The sequence below is a fragment of the Protopterus annectens genome, chromosome 8.part0 (genome assembly GCF_019279795.1).
Source record: "Protopterus annectens isolate FY-2018-M chromosome 8.part0, PAN1.0, whole genome shotgun sequence".
NCBI lineage: Eukaryota > Metazoa > Chordata > Ceratodontiformes > Protopteridae > Protopterus > Protopterus annectens.
In genome coordinates, this window is record NC_056741.1 from 948,942,438 (window position 1) to 948,968,010 (window position 25,573).

General features: G+C 41.5%; 1 protein-coding gene across 1 annotated transcript in view; it reads right to left on the bottom strand.

Annotated features, from left to right (window-relative positions):
* Positions 1 to 25,079, bottom strand: part of LOC122809178 (beta-1,4-galactosyltransferase 3-like) — a 267,951-nt gene extending 242,872 nt beyond the window's left edge. Inside the window, exons 1-2 of the mRNA XM_044080478.1 lie at positions 24,975 to 25,079; positions 23,711 to 24,475 (exon numbers count right to left, since the gene is read on the bottom strand). Of these exons, the coding sequence (XP_043936413.1) occupies positions 23,711 to 23,984 (274 nt within the window). The 5' untranslated portion in view covers positions 23,985 to 24,475; positions 24,975 to 25,079. The remainder of the gene's footprint in view (positions 1 to 23,710; positions 24,476 to 24,974) is intronic.
* Positions 25,080 to 25,573: the final 494 nt, after the last annotated feature.

Genomic DNA, 25,573 nt, shown 5'->3' on the forward strand with positions numbered 1-25,573 from the left:
TAAAGAACAGATAGCAGCCCTCTGAAGCCTTTGCCCTTCTCTGTTCTGTCATTCAGCATGTGCCTGTGCCACCATTACAGCCTGAAACATGCGTCTGGTGACACCAGCTGCTGCGCTCTGTCCTGCAGGGGCATGTCGGCCAGAGGTCCTCCTATGAGCAGCACTGGCCACATGCCTGTGTGGCCCATCTCCAGTCATTTGCCTGACACCATGGTGTGAATACACACCTTCCATAGTCACCACACTTTCCTGCTCCAAGCTACCACACACCAACTGTCCTTCCTCTATGGCCACTGGTGATGGGGTATGTGTTGGCATGAGATCTGAGTGCAGGTATGAGGGGGGTATAAGTGGAATGGCAACCAATGGCACAGATTCAGCCCCTGACAACTCTGTCTGTGCCTCAAGCATATGTTCATCATCACTGCTAGAGTCTGTGGGGACACTAACATCAGATGGACCATAGGAGAGTAATGCACCTACATCACCTGTGAAGGCAGACAAAGACTCTACATTACAATACAGACACACACAGACACACACAGACACACAACATGCATGTGATTTGACAGAAGGCATGCAACATGCATGTGATACAGCAGATGGCATGCAGCTCAGACAATAATAGTGGAAGTTATCCTACATCCATGGGTTGCACACAACAGCATGCATGTGTCATAGCAGAAGCCATGCATTTCACACAATCATGGTAGTAAGCATGCATCCCTGTGTTACATCACGTGGACCAGCACAGGTTAACAGTACACATGGCTGATGTGTGGCATATGACCTTGACATTAACATAGTATGACATGTAATCTGCTGACGTGTACATTGGCATGCATACATGTTTAACACAATGGTGTCCTGTCACATATACAGTGGGGTAATGGTGTCACATTGCAGTGTTGTCTGTCCGCCCTACAGATAAAATGCACATTTAGCAGATGTGCATGACCATTGCAGGGTATTATGAGGCGTCTATATTGCTATACAGTGTGAAGTACAGACACAGTACCATTGCATGGAATCATGAGGCATCTCTATTGCTATACAGTGTGAATTACAGACACAGTGCATAGCCATGACTGTGTGCATACACAATACATATATACTGTGGATTGTGACCCACGTTGCTGAGGTGTATACACACTAAACCATGATGTGGAATGCGTGACACAGGTCACCGAAGGCCATACGGATGACACCTCTGCACATCTGCAAACATATTTTAGCTGCCTGGCAACCATGTCCACACATGGCAGACTTGTCAATACACCATGTCCCACATGACATTTGTGTACCACACACACGAGGTGCACGGCTGACAGTGATGTCCAACAGCAGCAATGGAAATGTACTGATCTGTGGCCTGATGTGGTTGTCTGTGTATGTATGTGGATGCTGTACAGGTGACTACTGTCATGCTGTGACACAGTCATGATGTTCAACGCATCTTATGTGGTCGAATGATGTTATGCCTCCACAAGCTGTGCACAGGCCTGTAGGATGTCCAGTGTTCCACATCTGCAATATAACCATTCAACAAAGGCTATAGTTGGACCATGTATAGCCAATGTACAACAGGGTGTGCACACAAACACATCACATTTACTGTGTGTTGCTACATGTCTCTGGCCATCCTCCATGGTCATGTATGAACATGTGTTGGCCAAATGGTTGTGATTACAATCCATTTCACATGTCTGTGTTGTCCCATATGACATATACCCATAGATATCACATACTCCACTGCCCACAGGGTTATGCAGACAAAGGGTTGTATGTTTGGTATGTGAGGTATGTTTTATGGGCTAGTGAGATAATGTTGCAGCTGGCCCACTACATGTCATGGACATGTCAGATGGCACATCACAATGTGTGCACTCATAGCAGGGGCATAATCCACAATGGTGAATCCTGTGGGCTGCCCATACTCCAGCTCACTGTGTAGCACTGTTTGTGTACCCCACATGTGTAGTTATGATGTGTAGTACATGTTCCTACATTGAACAACACCTCCACCGTTGTATGCACAGCTGTCCACACATCTAGCAATGACAGTTTCTGAGGTTTCATGTCGGTGTTTCACATAGTTTGTAAGTATTGCACATGGGTAGCCATTGTAATGGACTGCAGATGCGACCTGTATATTGTGACCGGACCATACATTATGTGTACATGTGTTAAATGGCCACATGGCGAATAGATCTGTGCATTAACATGCCTGATACTTATAACTGTCTCACCTGCAATGGCCTGCTGTCTTAGTGGAATGCCAGAGGTACCTATATAGGGGTGACACAGCAGTATGATCATTATCCACGCCTGTATGACAGCTACAGGGTGCAATGTGCATGTTAACACATTCGCCAGTACAATAGAATATACTATGGAGTATGCACATGTGTGCATACACAGAGTAGCATACTATAGTATGTGGCATGTGCGTATACATGCCTTACATATGATGTTACATTACATATTGTACAGTGACACATGCAACTATATGGGATATAATAGTTATATGTGCAGTAGTGACTTAGCAGGCAAATCCAGGCTCCGTGGTTGAGAGACACCCACCTCCACGATGTCAGCTAAGGCTTGTGGATGCTGCCCTGCCAGTGTCCCCAGGTTGGCCAGTAGCTCCTCGGTACATGTGAGTGGGGGCTGGGTTGGTGGCCCACCACCTATTGCACCTTGTTCCCTGGTGATTGCATTTGCATGCTGTTTCGCCCATCTGATTAGGTCTGTGCAGTGTCTGTGCACCTGCTGGTATGTGCGGTTATGGCCACCCACATCATTAACCCTCCTGCGAAGTTCCTGCCACAGGTCATCCCGCTGCTATGCATTCTGTGGCACATGGCTAAACAGGACATCATAGTTGTCTTGAAGGTAGGGTATAAGGGCCTCATCCTCCAAGTGTGTATAGGCTGGTAGCCTTGCTCGCAGCATACCTGGAAGACATAATGATGGCGACAGGTCACAGTATCTCAGAGATGCACAGAGATACAGCTGCATATACATGTGTATCACATTTATTGCATATAAATAGTTATCTTTGCAAATCTTCATGACACTGACACCACTGACATGTTTATGTCACACACATGTGACACCCAATGGGGATTGGATATTATAACCATATATGTGTGTCACCTGATTACATTGCTCATACTCCATGTGGATGCTGTCTTGATGTGGGCATGTCTGTTTGCCTGTACTGGTGTTCTTACCTACCAGCCCATGCCTGGATGTGCCCACATTAATGCTGTAGACCTTGATGCTGTATATATGTCACATACAAAACACATACACTGCTTTTACATACATGACCTGTGACACTGCAGACATGTACACGGAAGGCTTTACATGCATGTGTTTTGCATATATATCTTCATGGCACTGTACAGCAGTTTAACATCCTGCCATGTATTGCCTGTGTTGCACATGTGATACACATGGGACACTAGCTAGCCTGATGGCATTTACAGGGATGGTTATCAACTATAGCATTTACGGCCAAGGACATCTAGCAGTCTGTATGCCCTGAGCCATGTATGAGCCTAGGATGTAAAGTTACCTAGCTGTAGCTGACAGCCATGTTTCCGGCACCAGGTGAAGCAGTGCCACATAACTGATTCACATGGTTAATGATACATCTACCATGCGGTCATCACACCATGTTTGACAGAGGTGAAATGTGCAGCTTTGCTGGACAGGGTTGCATAGTATGGCAGGAGTATGTAACGTGTATGGCACAAGGATCTGTCCAGCATGTGGCACTCCTTGTACTAGGAAGGTGGCTGACCATGACATATGTATTTGAGATCAAGATATGTACATGTAGCATGTCCAACATCACAGTGTTGGACATTGCTTTATGCAGGGTAGGCATCATGCTACATAGTGGAGATGAGGATTGTGAAGGCTGGTGTTGGCCATCCAAACATGGCCAATACCCCTTATAGGTGATATGTGATCCGATATAGGTCACTTGAGTGATGAGTATGGCTGAACAATGATCTCTATATTCATGGATGGCACCCTGTCATGACTAGGATTGCCACTTATGACTACCTAATAGGCTTGGTGATGTCACTAGCTCAGGGAGGTAAACTGCACAGCAGCATCCCTTACACACAGTGTCCATTATGTTGACTGCTGCCTAGGTGGTAGTTCATGGGTACAGGGTTATTAATCTAGCGGTGACAATGCAATATGCAGCTGTCAGATTGTGCACATATGTCACACACCTCACCCACAAAGCCCCTTCTGTATGTTGTCCACAACACTGAGTCAGCTATTGCTCCTAGGTCATAGCCATTCACATACTTACATAGGCAGATGCCTCCCATTTGTCTGTATGGTATGGGCTACAATGAGGGGGGTACAACAAATTAACCCTGTTTTACTGTAGCTGGCACTGGTGTGATATGCTTATATTAATCAGACACCTTCTGTAGTGTTGGTTCTGTCAACAGTCCATTGGCAGAACACTCCTGTGACATACAACTGTACATCTAGTATAATGAGCGTAGGTGGAACACAGTATGGGTGATGATGTCCTATGACCTGTCACAGGTATGATATGCAGTGTGAAATCATCCATACTGTCATCTACATCTGTACTGCTAACAACATATATGTTGATTAAGGTTCATGGCCTTTCAGACCAGACTCAGCAGGGTAGTAGTGCAGTGCCTCCCATTATGAGTGGTGTCTCCACTTTGTGGGTTGTGATAACTGTTGGTGTACACCATTCAGTGTTTTCACAGACTGATATGAAGCTATGTTTTACATGATGTGTATGTGTAGAGTAAACTGTTTTGCCATATGTGTATGATACAACCAGGGATGTGGACAGGTCTCATGCAGCCAGAGTGCACCTTGTACCATCATAGTTATGGTTACAGGGGCTCTGTAGTGTTCATGGATATGTGATTGTGTACCTGTTGGGGGGCAGTGTGTTTATGTTATCCGACACCCTATCTGTATTGCTTATTCATGCTCAGCACTTGTTCAGAACATGTAAGCACTACATGAGCTACTAATTACTACAGCACTAAATCCTCCTCATTACCTACAGGTAAACACTGTTTGTACTTACATTCCCTGCTTGCTTAGAGTAAAACAGCTCTTGTACACACTTTCCTCACTTATCTAGTGGGAAATAGTTATATATTCAGGCATGTCCAAGTGTCAATTCCCAGTGTTCTCACCTGTCTATATGATGAATATGGGCATCATGAGGCAATATAGAAATTGTCTCGTGTGCACAGTCAATACTCCCCTCCTAACATCCAGCACTACAACCCATGGGAGATGCACATATCTAGCCATGCTAGAGGTAAAGCTCTCTCCAACCCAGACTGAACCTGACAATCAAGTGGGGAAGTTAAACATTTGCACCACACCACACTCATCACATAGTCTCACTAAATCTCCACCACCACAGGTCACACATAGTAAGACAACAACATTTGCAGAGCCTCTCAATACTACTCTGTCTATGCAACAGAGCACTCAAAAGCAGAAATGCAGGCAGCCCCCATCTCCCAACACAACACCAGTGACTTATCGTCCACAGATTCAGTGTGCCCATCAACCAGAGCCAATAGGGTGAAATAACTTACCCAACACACTAGTCATAGGTGACTCTATAGGCGGTCACACTGATGTCCCACTCACCAGGCTACACAAGGAGATAGTTGCGGGTAACAGGATCCGCAACATAACCTATGCACTCGGGTCACTCCTCAACAGGTACAATATGACTGTGTCATTGTCCATGTTAGTGTGAATGCCCTGAGATGTACCTTCCTGGACTACATGTAAAGAGACATGGAATAGCTCTCCGATCTTGTAGCCCAGGCAGGTATCGCCCTAGCCCTGAGTAGCATTCTGCCATCATCCAGACTGATAACATAGTACAAGGACAAAATGATTTACTTCAACAATTGGCTATGCTTCTGGTGTCATTCCAAGGGTATCCAGTATCTGTCTGCTTTGAATGACATGGTCGACAGAACACAATGCTTTGGCACAGATGGCCTGCACCTGTTGGCCCTGGGATTCCAGATAATGGCTAAGCCTCTTGCTGCTCCTATAGTGCCTGTTTTAGGCACGGTTCAAATAACATATTCACCACCATAACAGGAACAGGCAAGCAAAACCTGAGGGTAATGCTACTCAGTGCTTGACGTCTTCATCTCAAATGCACTCACCCGAGGCACTCCTTGTAATGGACCACTTCAATATCTGTGCAGTGACTGGGACCTGCTTCTAGGCTTCTGAGAGCACCCCTGCACTACCAGGCTATTACTCATACCACACCTTTCAGTCATGTAACTAGGACCGGAACACCCATGGCGGAGGTGCGTCCATATTGCCTAAGGATATCCACACCTCCAGTCTAGTTGCTTAGCACAATGCATCAGAGGTTATCCAAGTACAACTAACTCTGGCCATAACTGCTATACAAATTGTAGCTTGCTACAGATCCCCCACCATACCCCATGGTTAATGGTTCTCTCTTCTTGGTGTACTAGAAATTAGGGTTCAGACACACTACTGATGTGCGACTGACACTACCCCACCATTAACTGGGATACCTACTCATGTACCGACACATTAGGCCATCACTTTCTGGGATTCATAACCTCCAATCGCCTGGATCAACCTATCCACAGCACCACCAGGGGCAACAAAATCCTAGACCTGGTCATTACCAACATGTGTGATTTGTGTTCCACACCTGGGGTTATCTCCTCGTTGGTCAGATCCAAACGTATGCTAATCACCCTTGTTATCCACATCCCGGCACCACAACCTTTATGGAAAACACAGTACAATATTTCTACAAAGCCAACTTCAGGCTTCTTATGACAGCAGTAGTAAATGTCATGACACCTGTGTAGATGGACAATACAGTTACAACTGATGAATCATACACAACTGCACTTAATTAGCACTTACATGACTGCATGGATCATGCTATCCCAAACAGAACCATGATGGTACCCATCAGAAAACTGAGGCCACTCTGGTGGTCCACTGCCATGGACTTAATGTACAATACAAGGAGGAGACTGTTGCAAAGTAGAGTACAATCCCATGAGTGGAGGAGCTCCCTGGTCAGCCTCAGTATGAATCTGAGATCCCTTATCACATCCTCCAAAGCTAGCTAAGTAAACATAACCATGACTAATTTCAAGGACTACCACAAAGCATTCTAGAGGTATGTCACTACTCTCAATGGCGATACCCACATCTGCTCTGACATACATCAGTAAGGCATGAACATTACACAACCGACTGATATTGGCAACATCCTGGCAGATAGGTTCAGCGCTAACTTTACACCCCTCTCACACCCTAAAGGGCCCATATCTATACAGAAATGATGCAGAGTTCCTGAGATCACAACTACACAGTTCAAATCTGCACTCTCTAAAGTCAGGAACACAGCATCCATGTGACCGTACAATAACCCAGGCTGCGATTTCCACGAACTTCAGAATGAACTGGCTTCCCACTTAGGCACCATATTCAATAATAGCCTTGCATCAGACATTGTGGCCCCTGAATGGTGCACAGCAACAGTTATCACACTCCACAAAGGTGGCGCCGCAATGGACCAGGGGAACTATTGCCCTATACGCCTGACTAGACTGTTCTGCAAGGCTATGGAGCACATCATCATGGATCTCATTCACAGAGACATTGGTGGCCTCCAAACCTTTGATCCCACACAGTTTGGATTTGTTAGGGCCAGACCATGCCTCCTAAACCTGGTGGAGTCCTTTGAGACAGTTACCAAGACAGTAGATGAGGGTAAGGAGGTCCACACAGCCTACCTTGACCCCTCAAAGGCTTTCAACACTGTTCCCCATTCTGGTATTATCAACATACACATACACCTGCACATTAACCCCTACGTCATGACATGTTATGCAAAGTGGCTCACGAACAGAACCCACACAGTGAGGGTAGCATACCCTAGGTCCTACTGTAAATCAGTTACATTTGGCGTCCCCCAGGGCTTGGTCATAGGGCCCCTCATGTTCGGTATATGCTTCTCTGAGGTACAGGCTAGCACAGGAGGACTTACCCTGAAAAGGTTTGCAGATGACTGCAAGCTAGGGGCCATGATTGATTCCCCAGCTGATACAGACTCACTCCATAAGGGTGTCTTAGGGATGGATACCCGGTGTCAATAACATGACCTCAAGCTGCATGCCACAAAGTGCACAGACATCCCCTTTGGATTACACCAATCACCCGCAGACTATCACATAGGTGGTAGTCCCCTACATACATAAGACGTAATAAGAGATCTTAGAACCCAAGTAGATAGCATTCACTCCTTTGAAACCATATTGGCAAGGTGGTGTGGATATCCTTCTACATGCCCCCCCAATCTCTAATGGGTTTGTAGCCAGAACAAAGGCAGCCATTGTGCCTCTCTACTCATGACTTATGAAACCCATTAAAGGGTACAACACCCCATTTGGGATGTACCTTATGAGACAACAGCAACGGCTTGAAATACCGCAAAATTACCACACCAAGAGGAATACTGACCTCTGAAGGATGATGTATGCAGCCCAACTACAGAAACTCCAACTGTACTCATTTGCATATCGCATACTCAGAGGTGATCTCTGCTGAACATACAAGGCCCATGTCCAAAACAGTATTGATGAATATGCTCCACATAAGCAAAAGCCCCTGAGAGCCACATGCTTTGGGATATGTACCTAAATGCAACGATGACTAAGACGTGCTGGAGGGATACATTCCTGACCCGGACACTCCCCATGTTTTGAAACATGATTCCTATGTACATCAGGCAGGGACCCTCACTAGCACTCTTCAAGAGATACATCGATGGGTGGATGGGAGACAGACATGTACACAAGGGATCACTGCAGTGGCTCTGCTGTACAGAGGTGCAGGAAACTAATGGCTCTGCTCTTCACAGGCATAGGAAACTAACCTAGGGAGGTGCTGCAACTCAAAACACTGTAGCTAGGCTTATGAATGGCCTTGGCCAGACAGCATAGTACCTAACTATGAACCTATGAAGCTATTACATGTCCTTTGTGCATGGATAATTGACTAGCTCTTCCATTTCAATTAGCTATCATGCTGATACACTGTCTGATGACTACAAGTCATATGTATCCTGTTATTGTGTATTATACATGTCAATAGACATACCTGATGTTTGCATAACATAACAGTAATGCTATGTAAAATGTTAGACATATCTACCTACAATACTGTACATTACACATTTTTGCCACAATATCCCACAATGCGAATCATAATTGCACAGCAGGACCACCATAGACATGTTATTCTCAGTTATACGCCCATACATATGCCTACTGTTACAGTATAACAACATATACTTTCCACTGTTATGGCATGTACTTGTTGAACCAACCCTGCCACTGACAGTGGCTGGAGTGAAATTGTTGTGTTCAAAGTCCTTATATAACATCCCTTGTGGTGTATGAGGTGTTTACCTTGTGGCCTACAGCAGTACACACAATTTCTACGAGCATTACTATGCTCAACAATACATCACTACATAATACCTTTACCCGTTATATGCATTACGTACACTTTAATTATTACAGAACAGGTACTACATACACTGACATACTGAGTGCTCTACATACCTTATTAGTAACCCGAGTTGTTGTTGACGGTAATATAACTCCTAATCGTTTTGTGTTGCAATCCTCATTGTAACGTTTTGCTGGTATATACAGATGGTTCGAATGTATGACAAGCCATCCTTTTATACTTAGATATCAGTAACATCTGGTATCCTGCCACCAATTGGTGTTGCGGAGTAGATGATTACATGCACGTCAGCTGTGCAGCTACTCCATTAGTCAATGACATGGCAACAGTGGTGTCCCTTTGCCCTACCTTCGAGGAAGATGGCCTGGATGTGTTGTTTGTGATGAATTGCAACAGCTATATGGAGACACACAGAGATATATTAACTTCATGGCCCCTGTGGATTGTGTGTAATGGCTAGAGGATGTAGTTTTACATGTGAGTCTATCTGTTATACTTCTGAACATTGCTACTTCTGCAGGGTTTGTACCTGATACATCTGCAAATGTTTAGGTCTGGCAAGGATGTTTGGGCAGCTCAAGGCTGTGTGGCTATGCATAGAACATTAGGTGTTTTCAACTGTGCTCACCTGACATCTTTGGTATACTGTACATGTGTATCATACTGTGTTGTTAATCAGTAATTGGTAATACTTCCTGATGTACGCACAGCCGTCTGATATGGGATTATTGCAACTAAACCCTGTAATATCGACGTCTGTTCCATTGTACAACAGCAAAGATTTCACATAGGGCCATTATAGTGCGTCTCTGACAAGGTATGTTAAGGCTTCTGCAGATGTCATAGAGTGAGTGGATGTTTGTGATGTTATTACAGTATGTATTGCAATTGTTTCAGGTGTGGGGGAGATGTAGGTGGGTGTACATAGCAGATGCAGGTGTGTAAGAACTGCATTTATACATATTAGATATGTGTGTGAGGGCTCTTTCCCTATTTGAAGACCTATCTTTTAGTGGACTAATACTATGGTAATTGCAGGCTGATTCATTAAGCCATTGTTAATTGGTTCCTGTATAGCATGCAGGTGATGTTGGTCCTTCAATCCCTTCGGAAATACATCGGTATGTAATGAAATGTTGCTACATGAAAGCTGTCTTGTGTATTTCTCTCACAGATATTTGCACTCATTGGAGTTGTGTTGGTGAATGAACCTCTTTGGCTAGGGTTGCCACCTTTTCAAATGGCCATAGTGGGACATTTGCAGGACACACATTGGATTTTAGAGGCTGACACATACCCATGGTCAGTACAAAGTATAGAACTTTACATATATGCCTATATAAAAGCTTATTCTTGTAGCTGTTTACTTGCTTATCCTGTTTCTTGTTACATGTAGGTATTTTAGATACAGATGACCATTTTATGCAACAATTACATTAAATATGGAACATGCCAAATGTCTCGAGATTGTAGGACATTAGTATTTGTACACATTTTAGTCAGGACACTACCACACATAGAGGGACTGCCCCTCGCAAGGTGGGACAGGTGGTAACCCTTTCTTTGGCTCATGTCCACATATTTGTAATAGTGTACAGACATATACTCTCCATATCCTTTGTTCATAATGTTTCGTTGTGGTGGAATGTGTGATTGCTATGGTCCATGTTATACACATATTTGAAGACTTCAACCGCTGTATACGGCATACATGGATTCAGGAACACACACACTTCCAACGACCACATTACCATTCCCAGACTCCCAAACCCCACAATACTGAACACTCAAACTCGCGACAGTCAAACTCCCGGAACTAACACAAACACAGAACACACACATGCACACACAGACACACTGCTACCCATCACATCCAAACAAACCATCCTACACTACATATGGGCAGGTGGCCATGCCCCCCATACACCCCCCATGTGGGTGGCTGCTCACCCCAAACCACACCTACTTTAATAATCTACCTCCGAGATAGCACAAACAGACACACAAAGCAAACCCACACACACACACACACAGACACACACACACACACACACACACACACACACACACACACACACACACACACACACACACATTACAGTCCCCCGGAAACACACACCACACTCAGAACACACACTACAGCAATCAGAAACACACTTACATACAGTACCTACCTGAACCACAGCACCAGAAGCACTACCTAAATGTCCCTTAAAATTGTGATAATAGTACTTGTGGTTCTGGTGTTTCGGTACTGTGGTCTTTTGGTTTTTACACCTTGTGATTACCCGCGTCGATATGTAAAGCATTCGGTATTTGGTAGTATCCTATTTATATATACCTCCATGATTGTGTAGATGTTGTTAACCTATCTATATATTTTCATATATATGTATATCCATATATATTGACATATATCTCTCTATCACCCTTTCTCTCTCTCTATATATATATAGATATATATATATATGTATAGAGAGAGAGAGAGAGAATACACCTTTCATTGGGTACATGGCGGTGTATATTATTTCCCAAAGTCCGCCCTTTTGCGTTTTAACCTGTCACAATACACATCAGCCATTGGTACATCTCAGGTAGCTTACTGGTATGTTATTGTGAAGATTGTGTACATGGTTGCGTGTTCTACTCCTGGCAGTGGTCGTTTTACCTCTCAGAGCAGGCACTATTAGTACAAGGGTAAATAACGCACATTTCAGAGGTTCTGGGCAGCTTTGCCTGTGATATGCGTGATATTCAGCAAAGGATAGACCTGTGTTGCGCATATTCATGTAGTCATGTTTAAACACCACTTGCCGGCACTTACCAGCGCAAAAACCCGCTAACATGTGCCCTTGCAGGTTGTGGAACCAGGACCATGAATGACACAGTCAGTGGCTTTACCACTGAGGCATCTGGGATATGTACAAGTGCTATGGTGTTTAGTATGTAGAGTATATTATGGCTTCTCCTCAATACTGCAAACAAATGTATAACTCAGTTGGTGTACATATGGATGATACCTGTTAATGGTATGTCCAAGTGAGGCTTAATGGATATGCTCCAGCTATGGGAATCCATGTCACAGTAAGCCACACACTGTAATGAGCTGCATCTTGCCACAACCATAACTGGATAATGCTGGGGTGACAGATACCTGTCATGGGTATTCCCCATGCTTTGGAACTACATCCCTGATTACATTATATGGAGCCCCTCATTAACACACCAGGGAATCCTTGCAGAGTGGGTGGGGAACAGTGGTTACACCCCAGGGATCCCACAATTGGCTCTGCTCCACAGAGGGACAGTTAGTTAATCAATGTGGTGGCTACAGCAGACACATTTTGGCTAGGCTTATGAATGGCCTCTGACAGTTAGGCATGTACCTACCGATGTACCTAGCAACCTATACATACAGTATCAACATATGTTGTTAGCTTAATTTACTGTTCAGGTATTGACTTACCTTGTGCCAATAACAGTTGTGTGTGCAATAGCTGAGGGCTGCCTATATTGCATGCACACAGTAGACCACCTATACATGACAATTTACAGGTGGTCATGTGTGTGTGTGCCATCCATGTTTACTGTGTGTGCAAGTGGAGAAGTGCATCAGCCCATAGGGGCCTACACTGTCAGTGTATGTGCTATACATTCCATCTTTGCCAAGGCATGGGCATACTGGGCATGCCTCCATCTGCCTACTGGGGCTGGCACAGGGTGTTTGTGGTCTGAATCCCTCTGTGCCTGTGATGCCCTTGGCAATTGTGGTGGGCTGTGAGGGCCTTTACCATTATGTCCCTGCTGCAGCTGTTTCCGCAGGATCATATTATGTAGCATGGCACATACTATGAAGATGTGGGCACACATGCCTGGAGAATACTGCAAGACTCCACCAGATATGTCCAAGCAATGGAACCATAATTTCAGCATCCCAAACACATGCTCTATGATGATTCTGGTTTGTGCGTGTGCCTCATTATGGCATTCTTGCATGGGTGTGTGTGCATTTCTGATGGGAGTCATCATCCACGGCTCCAGTGCATAGTCAGCATCCCCCACAAGGTGGCCATATGGGATGTCACCCTGGCAAATACCTAGTACAGCTGTCAGGCATGCCAGATGTGGGAGTCATAGTAGCTTCCATGGCTGCCGGCACACACATCCATAATAATGCTCTGGGCATTGCACACGACCTGGCAGTTGATGGAGTGGTATCCCTTGTGGTTTATGTAGCGCCTACCATGCTCGCTGGGTGGTGACTTGATGTGTATGTGCGTGCAGTCTATTGCACCCAGCACCTCCGGGTAGTCTGCCACATGGTGGAAGAGATGCATATTGCTGGCCAACTCCTCCTGCGTTCGGGGGAAGTATATATGCTCATTGGCATGTGGTAACATGGCATCCAGGAACTGGTGGAGTACCCTGGATGCTAATGCCTGTGAGATCCCCATGATATCTCCAGTTGGCCTTTGAAAGATACCTGCGGCTAGTATTCTCAAGCTTACACATACCTTCGTGTCCACTGGGATGGGTTCCCCTCTGTTGTTTCTGTCTCTGAGGCGTGGCTGGCACAGCTCAATGATTTGCTGTATGATGTCCCTGTCCACTCTGTAATGCTCTACTATCTCCAGATCATCTAGCCCCTAATAGGTTACCCCTGGTATGAACACTCTTCTCCTCCTCCAGTGCCTGAGGTGGCTGTCAGCATCATCCTCCACACCACCTTCAGTCTCCAACACATGCTGATGAATCAAAGCTATAGCAGCTCCCAACATGTACATTTTAAAATGTTTCTGTCTGTTTACACTGATGGTGCAGTGTCTGGGAATACACAAGTGTGTGTGAGGTGCCTTCACACTTTATACTACTGTGCTTTGGAAGCTGATGATGTCATTGGGTTATATATACAATCCGAACTGCAGGGTATCTTACTTATGGGTTTTACTGCAGGTACTGCTATTGTGGGGCCTTTGGTGTTGAATTACACTTGGCTGCCATGGATCATCTCTTGCCCTTGCCTTCATTTTTCAACCCAAGTCCCCTCCCATTGTCAGGCATGCATCCAGCAGCCTGCTTTCTTGTTTTGTACTTTCCCAACCCAGGATTGTGTTGCGAAATGTGTTCTGTAGCCAATCTACTGCAGGTTTGCTTTGTTCTGCTGTGACAGTTCTTTTCTTTGCAATCCGGCACCTCCCCTTTCCTGTTCTGCAGGTTGCTGCTAGCAGCCTTGTTAGCTACCATCAATGGCCCACTGTGAGTTAATAGGTGTTAATTACTCATTTGTACTCCAATTACCCTGCTGCGGCATTTCCATGTCACGTGCAGCCATTTACCGGGTTTCGAACGCATTTTCATCTGCGTACACATGCACTTTCGGTCACCTTCTGTGCTCTCAGCTAAGCAAAGCTATGGTTACATCCACAGTCCTATCCTGCGGTTTTGCTTAGCAATGGGCAACCTGGATTAGCAATGCTCCAATGTGCTTACAGATACGGTGACACACCCCTCTCCTGATGTCATGTATACCTCCAGGCCATTCCTCGGTGTTATACTGCTACGCCGTGTAGTACAGCCTTAAGCTGGCAAGGCATTTGCAATTCAGTATTACTTGCCTCATTTGCATGGCATTGACTACTAATTCCTAGTTACTGCACCGAACACTGTCACAGACCCTTAGCAACCCTTGCGCCATGGTTGTGGTGTAGCATGCCTGCCATTGACTATTATGGGGAATCCGTGACTTGTGTTACATTGCAGTTTTATAACGTCTAAATATATTTTTGTTATGATCCCATGTGTGTGCACCGCAGCACTGCAGGTTTACTTTGCGTTAGTGTGGCCACGGTGGTAAATGTTTTTTATGTGTTGTGCATGTAGTTTTACTCCATTGGCTATATATCCAGCCATTGGCATATATTAACATTAGCATATGTAAGTTTGTTCCACTTTCATGGTTCCAATGTTATGTTTGGGAAAATGTAAACCGTGTTTTTTGGTTTACATTTCTGCATGCTTACGCTACGCCTGCACCACTTCATGAATCACTATGTACCTTCATTTGCATGCTGCACTACTGCACATGGGGTGATTAGCATACATGCGCCGGGAGCTGCGCAGCGCTGGTGTATGCTGGTAGTGCACATGGAATCGACTCGTACCTGAATCGCTTCGCGACTATATTTGGCGTTAGAATGCCTATGCTACGCCTGCACCTGGTGCAAGCTTCATGAATCCTGGGGAATGATTTACAAGAAGAGTTAATAATACATTTCCTGTTCTGCCACTACTTCCTACTTCTTTGGTCCTTGCAGCCATCAGCCAGACTAAGTTGTCACTCCAAAATCAGAGTTATTGAACACTTTTAAAATTAGCTAAGTATGTCATTACCTACAGATTACGTTGTTGGTTGCTAACGTGCTTTTTCCAATCATCTTTGTATTTTTTTCATTTTTTTTCTGATGTTCAAGTTTTTGGAAACTCAATCTTATGGTCTCTTCGATATTTTTTTTGAGTTTCCAAAAAGGTGATCATCTGACATTAACCTGTGTATATATATATATATATATATATATATATATATATATATATATATATATATATATATACACATTTATAGATAGATAGATAGATAGATAGATACATAGCCAGGAAGTGAAGGTGCACTTTTGATCAAATATTTGAACAAAAGGCTTGTAAGTGGAATAGGGCTAATTGCCCTTTTGTAAAGATTGAGTAACTATGGACTTGGTATATATAAGTAAGTGGCTTTGAGGGCAAAGACTCCACATTGGAATAGTATGGGAGCAAAAGCACTTTTGTATTTGTTTGTTTTGGTGTGTATAGTTCTATGTTTGTGTTTGTATATTTTCTTAATTCTTTTTGTATTTGATACATTCAATTTTTCTTGCTGGTGTGTATTTGTATATGTTTGTGTTTGTACAATATGCAACCATTTAGTAGTTGATGTTTAAGTCTTGACAGTTTGAAGGTTGACATTCTGAATTTGCAAACATTACAAATATAACATATATAGCTACATATGTGGATCTACTTCTAATTCCCGAATGGCCACTTCATCGAATGACAGAACATCAAGACAACATTGCAGAAAAGTTAATTTTATGAACACCCAGAGCACCGTAATATAACAGTGAGAAACTAACCACTTGGCCACCAGCACTTTAAAATGAAACCGAAGAAAATCAAACCCACCCCCCACACCCCCTAACTAAATAGACCAACTCCGAGACCGCACTTTAGTGGAGAAAAAGGCAAAGTTCACCATGGTGGCCAAGTGGTTAGTTTCCCGGAGTTGTATTACGGTAATCCAGTGTGTTCATAAAAGTAACTTTTTGGGAACATCATCTCAATGTTCCATCATTCGATGAAGTGGCCGTTCGGGAATTAGAAGTAGATCTGTGTGTGTGTGTGTGTGTGTGTGTGTGTGTGTGTGTGTGTGTGTGTGTGTGTGTGTGTGTGTGTGTGTGTGTGTGTGTGTGTGTGTGTGTGTGTGTATATATATATATATATATATATATATATATATATATATATATATATAAAAACATATTGATGCTACATTGTCAAAAGATAGTCTGTTAAAATTTATTCTGCTATAGATAATGTCAATGAGCAAAATACAAAGAGAGATTAATATTTTTGCAAGGTCACTAAATATCAGATAGGGTAATGTTTCCTCTTTCTGTTTATAGTGCAGTCTCATAGTTGGTATATTTAAATAGCATGGGGTGTTGTTGTGCAGGAGGCTAGCACCCCTGTAAAAGCACGTGCTATTTATTTATTTTTTGGAAGTATATTTGTTTGAACAGTACATAAATATGTATATATGGTTGAAACTCAAAAGGTGAAATACATGTTTGGTATAAAGGTTTTTGTCAAAATAAAAAACACAGAATGCACAAAGGAGGGAATGCCTATTTGTGTGAATCACATATGGCTGCACATAGTTTTATACAGTGCGAGTAAACAAGAGGGTGTAGGAAAATGTTCAAATGAAAAAGTGGTGGTTGTAAAGATGTACAAGACAGTGTTACAGCAGTTGGTTTGAGTATGTAAGTATTCTCAGATTGGGGTTAGAGTAAGGGTTAGTTAAGGGCATAGATTCAGTGTTGAGCATGTTTTGTGTTGTGTGTATTATGTGTCCTTTTGTCTTGTATAGTGGTGCTGTTAGGTAAAGGATTTGGATTGGGGCAGGGATAGGGTTAGGGTTACAGTTAGGGTTAGCACATATGAGTAAGATGGTGCAGGGGGGACATATAGCTATGTGTGTATGTGTGTGTGTGTGTGTGTGTGTGTGGTGTGTGTGTGTGTGTGTGTGTGTGTGTGTGTGTGTGTGTGTGTGTGTGTGTGTGTGTGTGTGTGTGTGTGTGTGTGTGTGTGTTATAAATAATATAGACATATCTAAATGCATACATTCAAAATGTTCAAATGTAAACACCAAAAGACAGACAATTCATAATGTTGACACATCACAATACTGACGCTTAAAATATAAACAAAAAAACACTCAAACCAACAGGAAATAAAGTATTAGAAAAAACACACTATTTGTTTGATCATTTTACCCTAAAATACAATAAAATAAACCCTCTACAATAACAATATAATAGGACATGGTTTGTCTGAATAGTGGTACAGTTACAGAAAAAGGAAGGTGTAGGGTTAGGGATAGGGCATAATTAGGATTAGCATGCATTTGTAAGGAGTGGGGGGGGGGTGAAATCTCACTGCCCACCTTAATAATGAATGCGAACCCTAACCCTAACTTTGCACTTTACCTAAGAAAAAAAATTCCATAACACTGCAAGCTACTCTGGTATTTCCACTTAGTCATGGGGTAGGGTTTGCTCAGATTCTTTTTTTTTAAGGGGAGCATTACATATGCCAAGAAACTCTCTGTTAAATTCTAGCAAGGCATTTTCAAGTGGTAGAGTTTTTGACATGCTTTAGTTGTAGGATTTTAAGGTAGCAGTGAAAGTTTCAGCACTGAATTTTGATAGGTTGCAGGCTAGATTATAGCAGTGGGCCTTAGGTAAGTTGTTGGACAGTCAGTTGACAAAACCTGGGAGTTAACCACTGAATATATGTAAGGGGCCTCATGTATGGATGGTTTGTTATCAGGCTTATCGTAGTTGGTAGGGGTGTTGATGACGTGGGTAAAGCCATATAGATTTATGGCAGAAGATGGATAATCTGTGTCAGTGAATTACCACTCTATATTCCTAAGTCATCAAAAATGATAGTTACATGGTAGATGGTGCTAGAAACCCAGAAAAGGATGCCTTCTGTTGTTGAGATGTTGTTTCCATGAAGAATGTAAAGAGTGATTATGCAAGGACTTTTGTAGCTATTTATTTTAAGAAGGAAGGCAAACAGCTCTATACCATTGAATTCTGAAACAGGGTGAGGATGGGTGGATACGTCTAGGGAGATAACGCAGATGAGTACTACACTTCCATTTTCTTTTGTTAATTTCTAATGGTGTTATAGCCAGGTTGGAGTATGCCCTTACCTTTTATTTTAGATTTTAAACACATTTCTGTAATATAAAGTGTGTCAAAGAATGATGGGATACCCAGTCATGGAGTTCATAGGTTCATATGTGAATACTAAACTAACTGCTCTAAAGAGCCATTTTAAGCCTAGCCAATAGCCCAAGGTCAGAATCAAACCCTACACTCTGTGCCTATGAGGTGAATACTTTAACTGTTATGCCAAACCTAACAATTGTTTTATTACATGAAATTTGATGGTTAACATTGACTAGCCTTAGCCCAAGGAGAATCGTGTGGTGGACTAATGAGGTTGGACCTGATGGCTGTAGATGATTTTGCTTCAGGACTGGGGTTTGGGTGGATGTCACCACAGAGGTATACTTTTTAAGGGAAGTGTTAAGAGGTCATACATTTTTTGGTTTGGTTTTAAACATTAGTTTTAATTTTGGTTGGCCTGATATAACTGTAGTAATTATAAACTTTAAAAAGTGGATGTAGGAGATGTTGTACAGATATGGGGCTATGATGTTTGTGTTAAGCTAATTTTGGGGATTGGATGAGTTGGAAATGAGGTGCAGTTGGGTAGTACTGTGGTGTGATATAATATGATGTGATATGACAGCAGGTGGAATAATATGATAGACACTTTTAGTTGTAGCATCATTGTCTTGTTGGTAATATTGTGGGAGTTTAGGGAAATTGTAAGAAAGTTAGTGCTGAAGGATGACTACAGAATAGCAGGAGGAGTAAGAAAATTATTGGCTGTCTGTTAAGGTAGAGTGGCATGAGGTTTGGGTAGTTTGATTACTGTGGTATGAGGTGTAGAGTGAAGTGAGGGTGAGATGTTAGGAGTATGACCAAAATAAGATTAGGTTATAACAAGTATGATGGAGATTATACACTGATGAAAAGCAGTATAGTTTAGGTGTGTATAAAAGTAAGTAGACGTTGATAAAAGGCAGCAACAAGATGAGTGGAGAGTATATGTTATAGAGTGATAATAGGTGTTGAATGAGTAGATATGGGTGGGTAAGTAGTAAGAGGGATACATTGTGTAGATATGGAAGTAATAGGAAGAGTAAGAATGGGGAGTAATGTTGTAGATCGTTATGAGGTAGAGTTGGGGTGGCCAGACAGGTAGGTGAAAATAAGAGTTGGACTTAATTTGAGAAAAGTTGTTTTGGGGGAATTAGGTGTAGTAGGGTAGTTGGGTAGGAGTTCATATTGTGTAGAAAGAGTGCATGTATAGATTGTAAAGTAAAATGAGATAGAAGACACAATCTTGGGATTTAAGTGGATGAGATGGATCTTAAATGTATAGTATAGGGGCTTTGAGATTAGATTATTTGTACGGTGCAATAGTATTAGGGGCTGTGGTAATTGAAGATATATTGTTAACAGTCCAGCCACCATATGTTTGAAGAGCACAAGAATATACATATAGTAAAGAAGGAGTGAGTGGGTTGTTGGGAACCAGAGTTAGGGTAGGGGAGTGAAGCAAGCCCATGCATAGCAAGGGCAAATTTTGCAGGCATCGCCCTCCAAAAAAATATCTTCCAAGAGAAATAGTCTGTGGAAACTGTAGTCTGGCAATAAATGTTAGATGAGCAGGAATCAAGAACAATAAAATGTATAGAGAGAAAAAAATCTAGGGCAAAGAACTCCTAGTCCCAGTAAAACACTTGGCAAAAATGCATTTTTTTTTTTTTGGTGGCAACATTTTTTTTTTGGTGGCAAAATATATGCTTTTCCTCCCACTTTCTTTTTTCTGCTTCTGATTTTATTTTCTTGTTTTATGAAGTGGTATTGGCAAGTCACAGTAATATGTGACAAGGAGTGCCTTATGTACAGTTTATCGAGCATTAGTTGGATGTTTTGCGGTAAGGGCAAAATGCTTACATTTGAAAGTGGTGACCTGAAACAAGCTGTCATTAGTATTTTCAGGTGTTGACTTAATCTATTACCACAGCACTGGGTTCTTACTCCTGGTGTTGTCTGTTAAGGGAGTTTAATAGCAGGGACACTGTCCTAGTCATTCTTATTTGAAAGCGCTGATTTGAAACAATATGCGATCACTAACTTCAGGTGCTGCCTTATCTTTCATGTGGAGTACTTGTAGCAAAAGTACTGACAACTGCCAGGGTTAGGGTTAATCCTCTTCATTTAATCTGATGAATGCAGCACCTTAGCTCTGTTTTTATAACTTAGTTTATCAATGCAAAAACTGTCTAATTTTCACATCTAAGCAAATTATCTGTTGTTCGCCTACTTATCCTCATGCGGTATTAATATCATCACCAGCCCTGTTATTTTACTATTCAGTACTCCATACGTAGCCTTCAAGATGGGCCATAGTTTTGATGATGAGAGCAAACATTATACTTCTGTGATGAGGGGTATTAATGTACATTCCCTCAGAGTGGGGACAAATGATGAGGTAAAAAAAGCAAGGTATGCTGAGCTATCATATTTAAATCTGTTACTAATATATACCTCCAACCACTGTAAACAGACCTGCTTCTCAGTGTGCCCCTCAAGTCCCAGAATAAGGCAGTGGTTTGACACACATATACTTGAGTGGTTCCCAGTCACAGCAAATCTGGCCTTGGTTTATTTCATCCTCTGCCTGTCCACCTGATCCAACGGTACTGAGTTACTTAAACCTTAATGTCCTTAACCCTATGGCATTCGGCTGTAATATATTTTCCCTATGGTGAAACAAGATTTTATAGTTAAATATTGAAACTGACTTCTGTGATGAATGTGATGTTGCTTCAACTGACGTTATGTATTTTCATAAAGTGGATGCTTAAGGAAACACACCAGTTTTCAAAGTGCTGATACTTAGTTTCCATTGCAAATACAGCCTCACAAACTCAGTAGTGTTTAGAATTTTCCAGAAATTTTGTAGTAAATAACAGTTTCTTCAGATCAACTAATGAATGTAATAGCTGCCATTTTTCACAGTAAAATACATTTTGAACCCCAAAAGGGGATTTTACACTCATTTTTCAAAATTTCTTTCCTGTTCTAACTAACACAATCTGTTGTTGCCTAGAAGATGCTATCTACAAATATTAATATTTTTCAAACACAAGTGTTAAGAATGCCACGCTTATGATAATGCATATATCTTCTTTTTTAAATGTTCCATTACATGACATCCTTCACCATTCTGAATCAGAACTAAAAGCTATTTTTCAGATTATCTTAATAACATTGAAACAACTTTCACTTATGTGTATATAATGTGTTATATAAAATAAATATCTGTCCATGTTCAAGTGCAACTTGGATCTATGGCTGGAAAGAGAAATTTACCCCAGGGCTACTTTATCCCATGCATAGGTCCCCTTAAGTTATCTATGGTATGATCCCAGTTATTATCAGTGCAGGTAATATATATGTATCAACCATGGGCTGGGTAAGGCCAATCTAACAACATAATAACTTGACCACCAAATGGGAAATTTTCTAGGCTTAACATGGCCCTCAAGGGCAGCTAGCATAGTCTTACCTATGAACCTATATAATGGCTGTGTTGACTACAGACCAAGATTTAATAAATTACTTGCTGATGGTTATAAAGTCTAAGAATTCCTGGAACAGGCTGCCCAAAGGCAAAGAGATACAAATGGCAGCTAACACTTCTCAGTATAATTAAAGCAAAGTATGCTGGGAGTATATGGTACCTGTACCAGAGACATACGTGAATGGGCATACCTTCGTTGAAGGTTGTGCATCAGGGCTGGCAACTCGGCATGTAAAAATCTATCTGCCAATCATTAGCGGACCGGAGTTCAGCTGTGGTGACCCCTAACCGGGAAAAGCCGAAAGACACAACAACAACCTGTATCAGTAATGAATGCAACATGTAACACTGGAAACCACTCCATGAGCGGAGTGAACTGGAGTGTTTTCCAGCAATAACTCTTGCTTTTTTGAAATATTTCTTTATGCTGGTGTTGTGTTTTGTTTTTTTTAAGATTTGTTTTTCATTTCTAATAATGAATACAACATGGCTTTTTGATTGATCTGTCTTATACTTTAGAAATTACCAGAAATATACATGTCAGATGATCAAAAGTTCAAAAGACTGAAAATCAAAATATCTTAAACTGAAAATATCAAAAATATTTTAATGAAGGGTGTTAATTATATATACCAACTCCAAGAGCGCACAGCACTGGAGAGAGGGCAAATTCCAGTTTCGATTTTAGATATTTTGTTTTGCAGTCTTTTGAGCTTTTGAACTTCTGATGGGGGTCCATATATATTAGTATTTATATCTATATCTATATCTATATCTATAGCTATATATATAAATATATCAAGTTGCAAGGCTTTTATTATGCAGCTGAATAATGAGAACCAGTAATTCAGTCAAAAGAGGGCAATTTTATGTAATTAAAATAGCAATACATGCAGAAATAAATTAAATCACTTAGGTGCATATATGATTTGCAATATGAATATGTTCAGAAATTACTTTTCAATATACTTCAGTCAAACCTATAAGCAAAGAACTGTACAAGTAAGGATTATATACAGGTCAGTATGGAATGACAATTAGGATAAACTTGTTTTCTTACCAATTAAAGGAGATACTTTTGGACATAAAGGAAGCTCTTGCACTTCTGATGGCTGTTTCAGGATTATGTTATCATCATGAAAAGTCCTGTTGACAGGTACTACTTGAAAGTCATTTATTGTTTTTTCTAATGGTATTGATAAGAAAACGCTGTTTTTCCAGATAGCCCTAGTAAAGAAATATATAGTACTCCAATAGCCATGTCTGTAAAGCAGTGTAAGTACCACAATCTGTACTAATAGTAAAAGCAAGAACAATTTCCCTTTAGAAATCATTATTTCATTGAAATATTAGCTGGTGTTTTACTTATGGAGTGATAGAAACAATATTAAGTCCTCAATTTATGTGGAACTCTAGGAGACAAATAAATCTTCCAAACGTTATGGAAAGCAAACACATGTATCTGAGTGTTTCTCTCCTGTTAAACATTCATTCTTTCTTGTCTTTACATTTGTTAGATTTAAACATCAGAAAGTATGATGACTGACACCAGCAGATTATAGTATCACTCCTCAATCTGTGGTAACATCCAAGCCTTTCTATATGGAAGTGTGTAGTCTTGCTTCTTATAAAGAGTAACAAGCATCCATTTGAAACAAAACTTGGCTTCTTCATACAAGGCATTTAATTCCAGTTAGTAAGCATGCATGTATGTATGTATGCATGAATGCACTTAGATAAAAATTATAGCAGGATGATAATTGCCAATCAGTCCAAATATCCTTAGACGGCTATAGGTATACAGATACCTTTTGTATGCAGTAATCTGGAAGACAAAAAAAAAACATATTTAGTGCATAATGGTCTGGATTTGCGGAGGCAGATTTTAACCATACAATCAATAGTTATTTTTTTTCCATGGCAGAGCTATCCACCTGGTGGTGTGAACTTTGTCTATATATGATTGTCACTGTTAAAGTGATACCCCAACCCTGTATGCAAAAATGAGAAAAGTGGTTGGATGGATGGATGGATGGATGGATAGACAGATGCATAATTAAGGTTCACAAAATAATTTTTGCTTCAGTCTTTCATTTAGGTATTTAGTTTTCTTATCATTACAGTTTCACTTCTCAGGCTAAATTGTAACTGTAGATTCTAGGGAAGAATTTAATTTCTCAGTGGGAAAGTAACAAAAAACTAAGAATAAGATGTGCTATTATGAATGAAGCTGCTCTGGACTGTTTATGAACAGAAAATCAGAAAGACTTGATTTATTAAATATTCCAATAAATATCATGTTTTGTTGAGACAGAGATAGTTACCTAATTCAAACTGAGTATGTTCACTGTACTTGGGATTCTTCTCAGCAGAGTAACAAGCAAAAATCATCAAAGTGAGTCCCAACAAAGTAGTGCAAAAACCCTGTAGTATTGTTTAACAGAAAAGAAAAATTATTAAAGTTTGAAGTCCTTTTGGGATGTTTGAGTCTTAAACTGTTTTCATACACATGGTGTAGCATATACATTGGGAATCAAAGCTTATTTTTGATGGTGAAAGAGTAGTACAAATACTTTTAATAAAAATATAAAAACAAAAGACTGTTAAAACAGGATGAGTGCTTTCATACACAAAGGTACTTCATCAGATCCAGTACAAAACATCACACCAGACTGAATTTATAGCTTAATGCTTGAGATCACGTGACTTCAAAATTGGCTTAATTGGGATAAGTTCATTTAAGCCCTTGCCTTCATTGGCTCTGAACAAATGCATCCACTTTATTTCCACACATTCAGTTTTGGTCCCAACATCACCTCCTCTTGAGTTAGGTGTGTATAATTCTAATACCATAAATCTAAACCAGTGACTTGACCCTGCTGTCTTAACATGTTTTGATAATGCATTTCTATCATCACCCTTC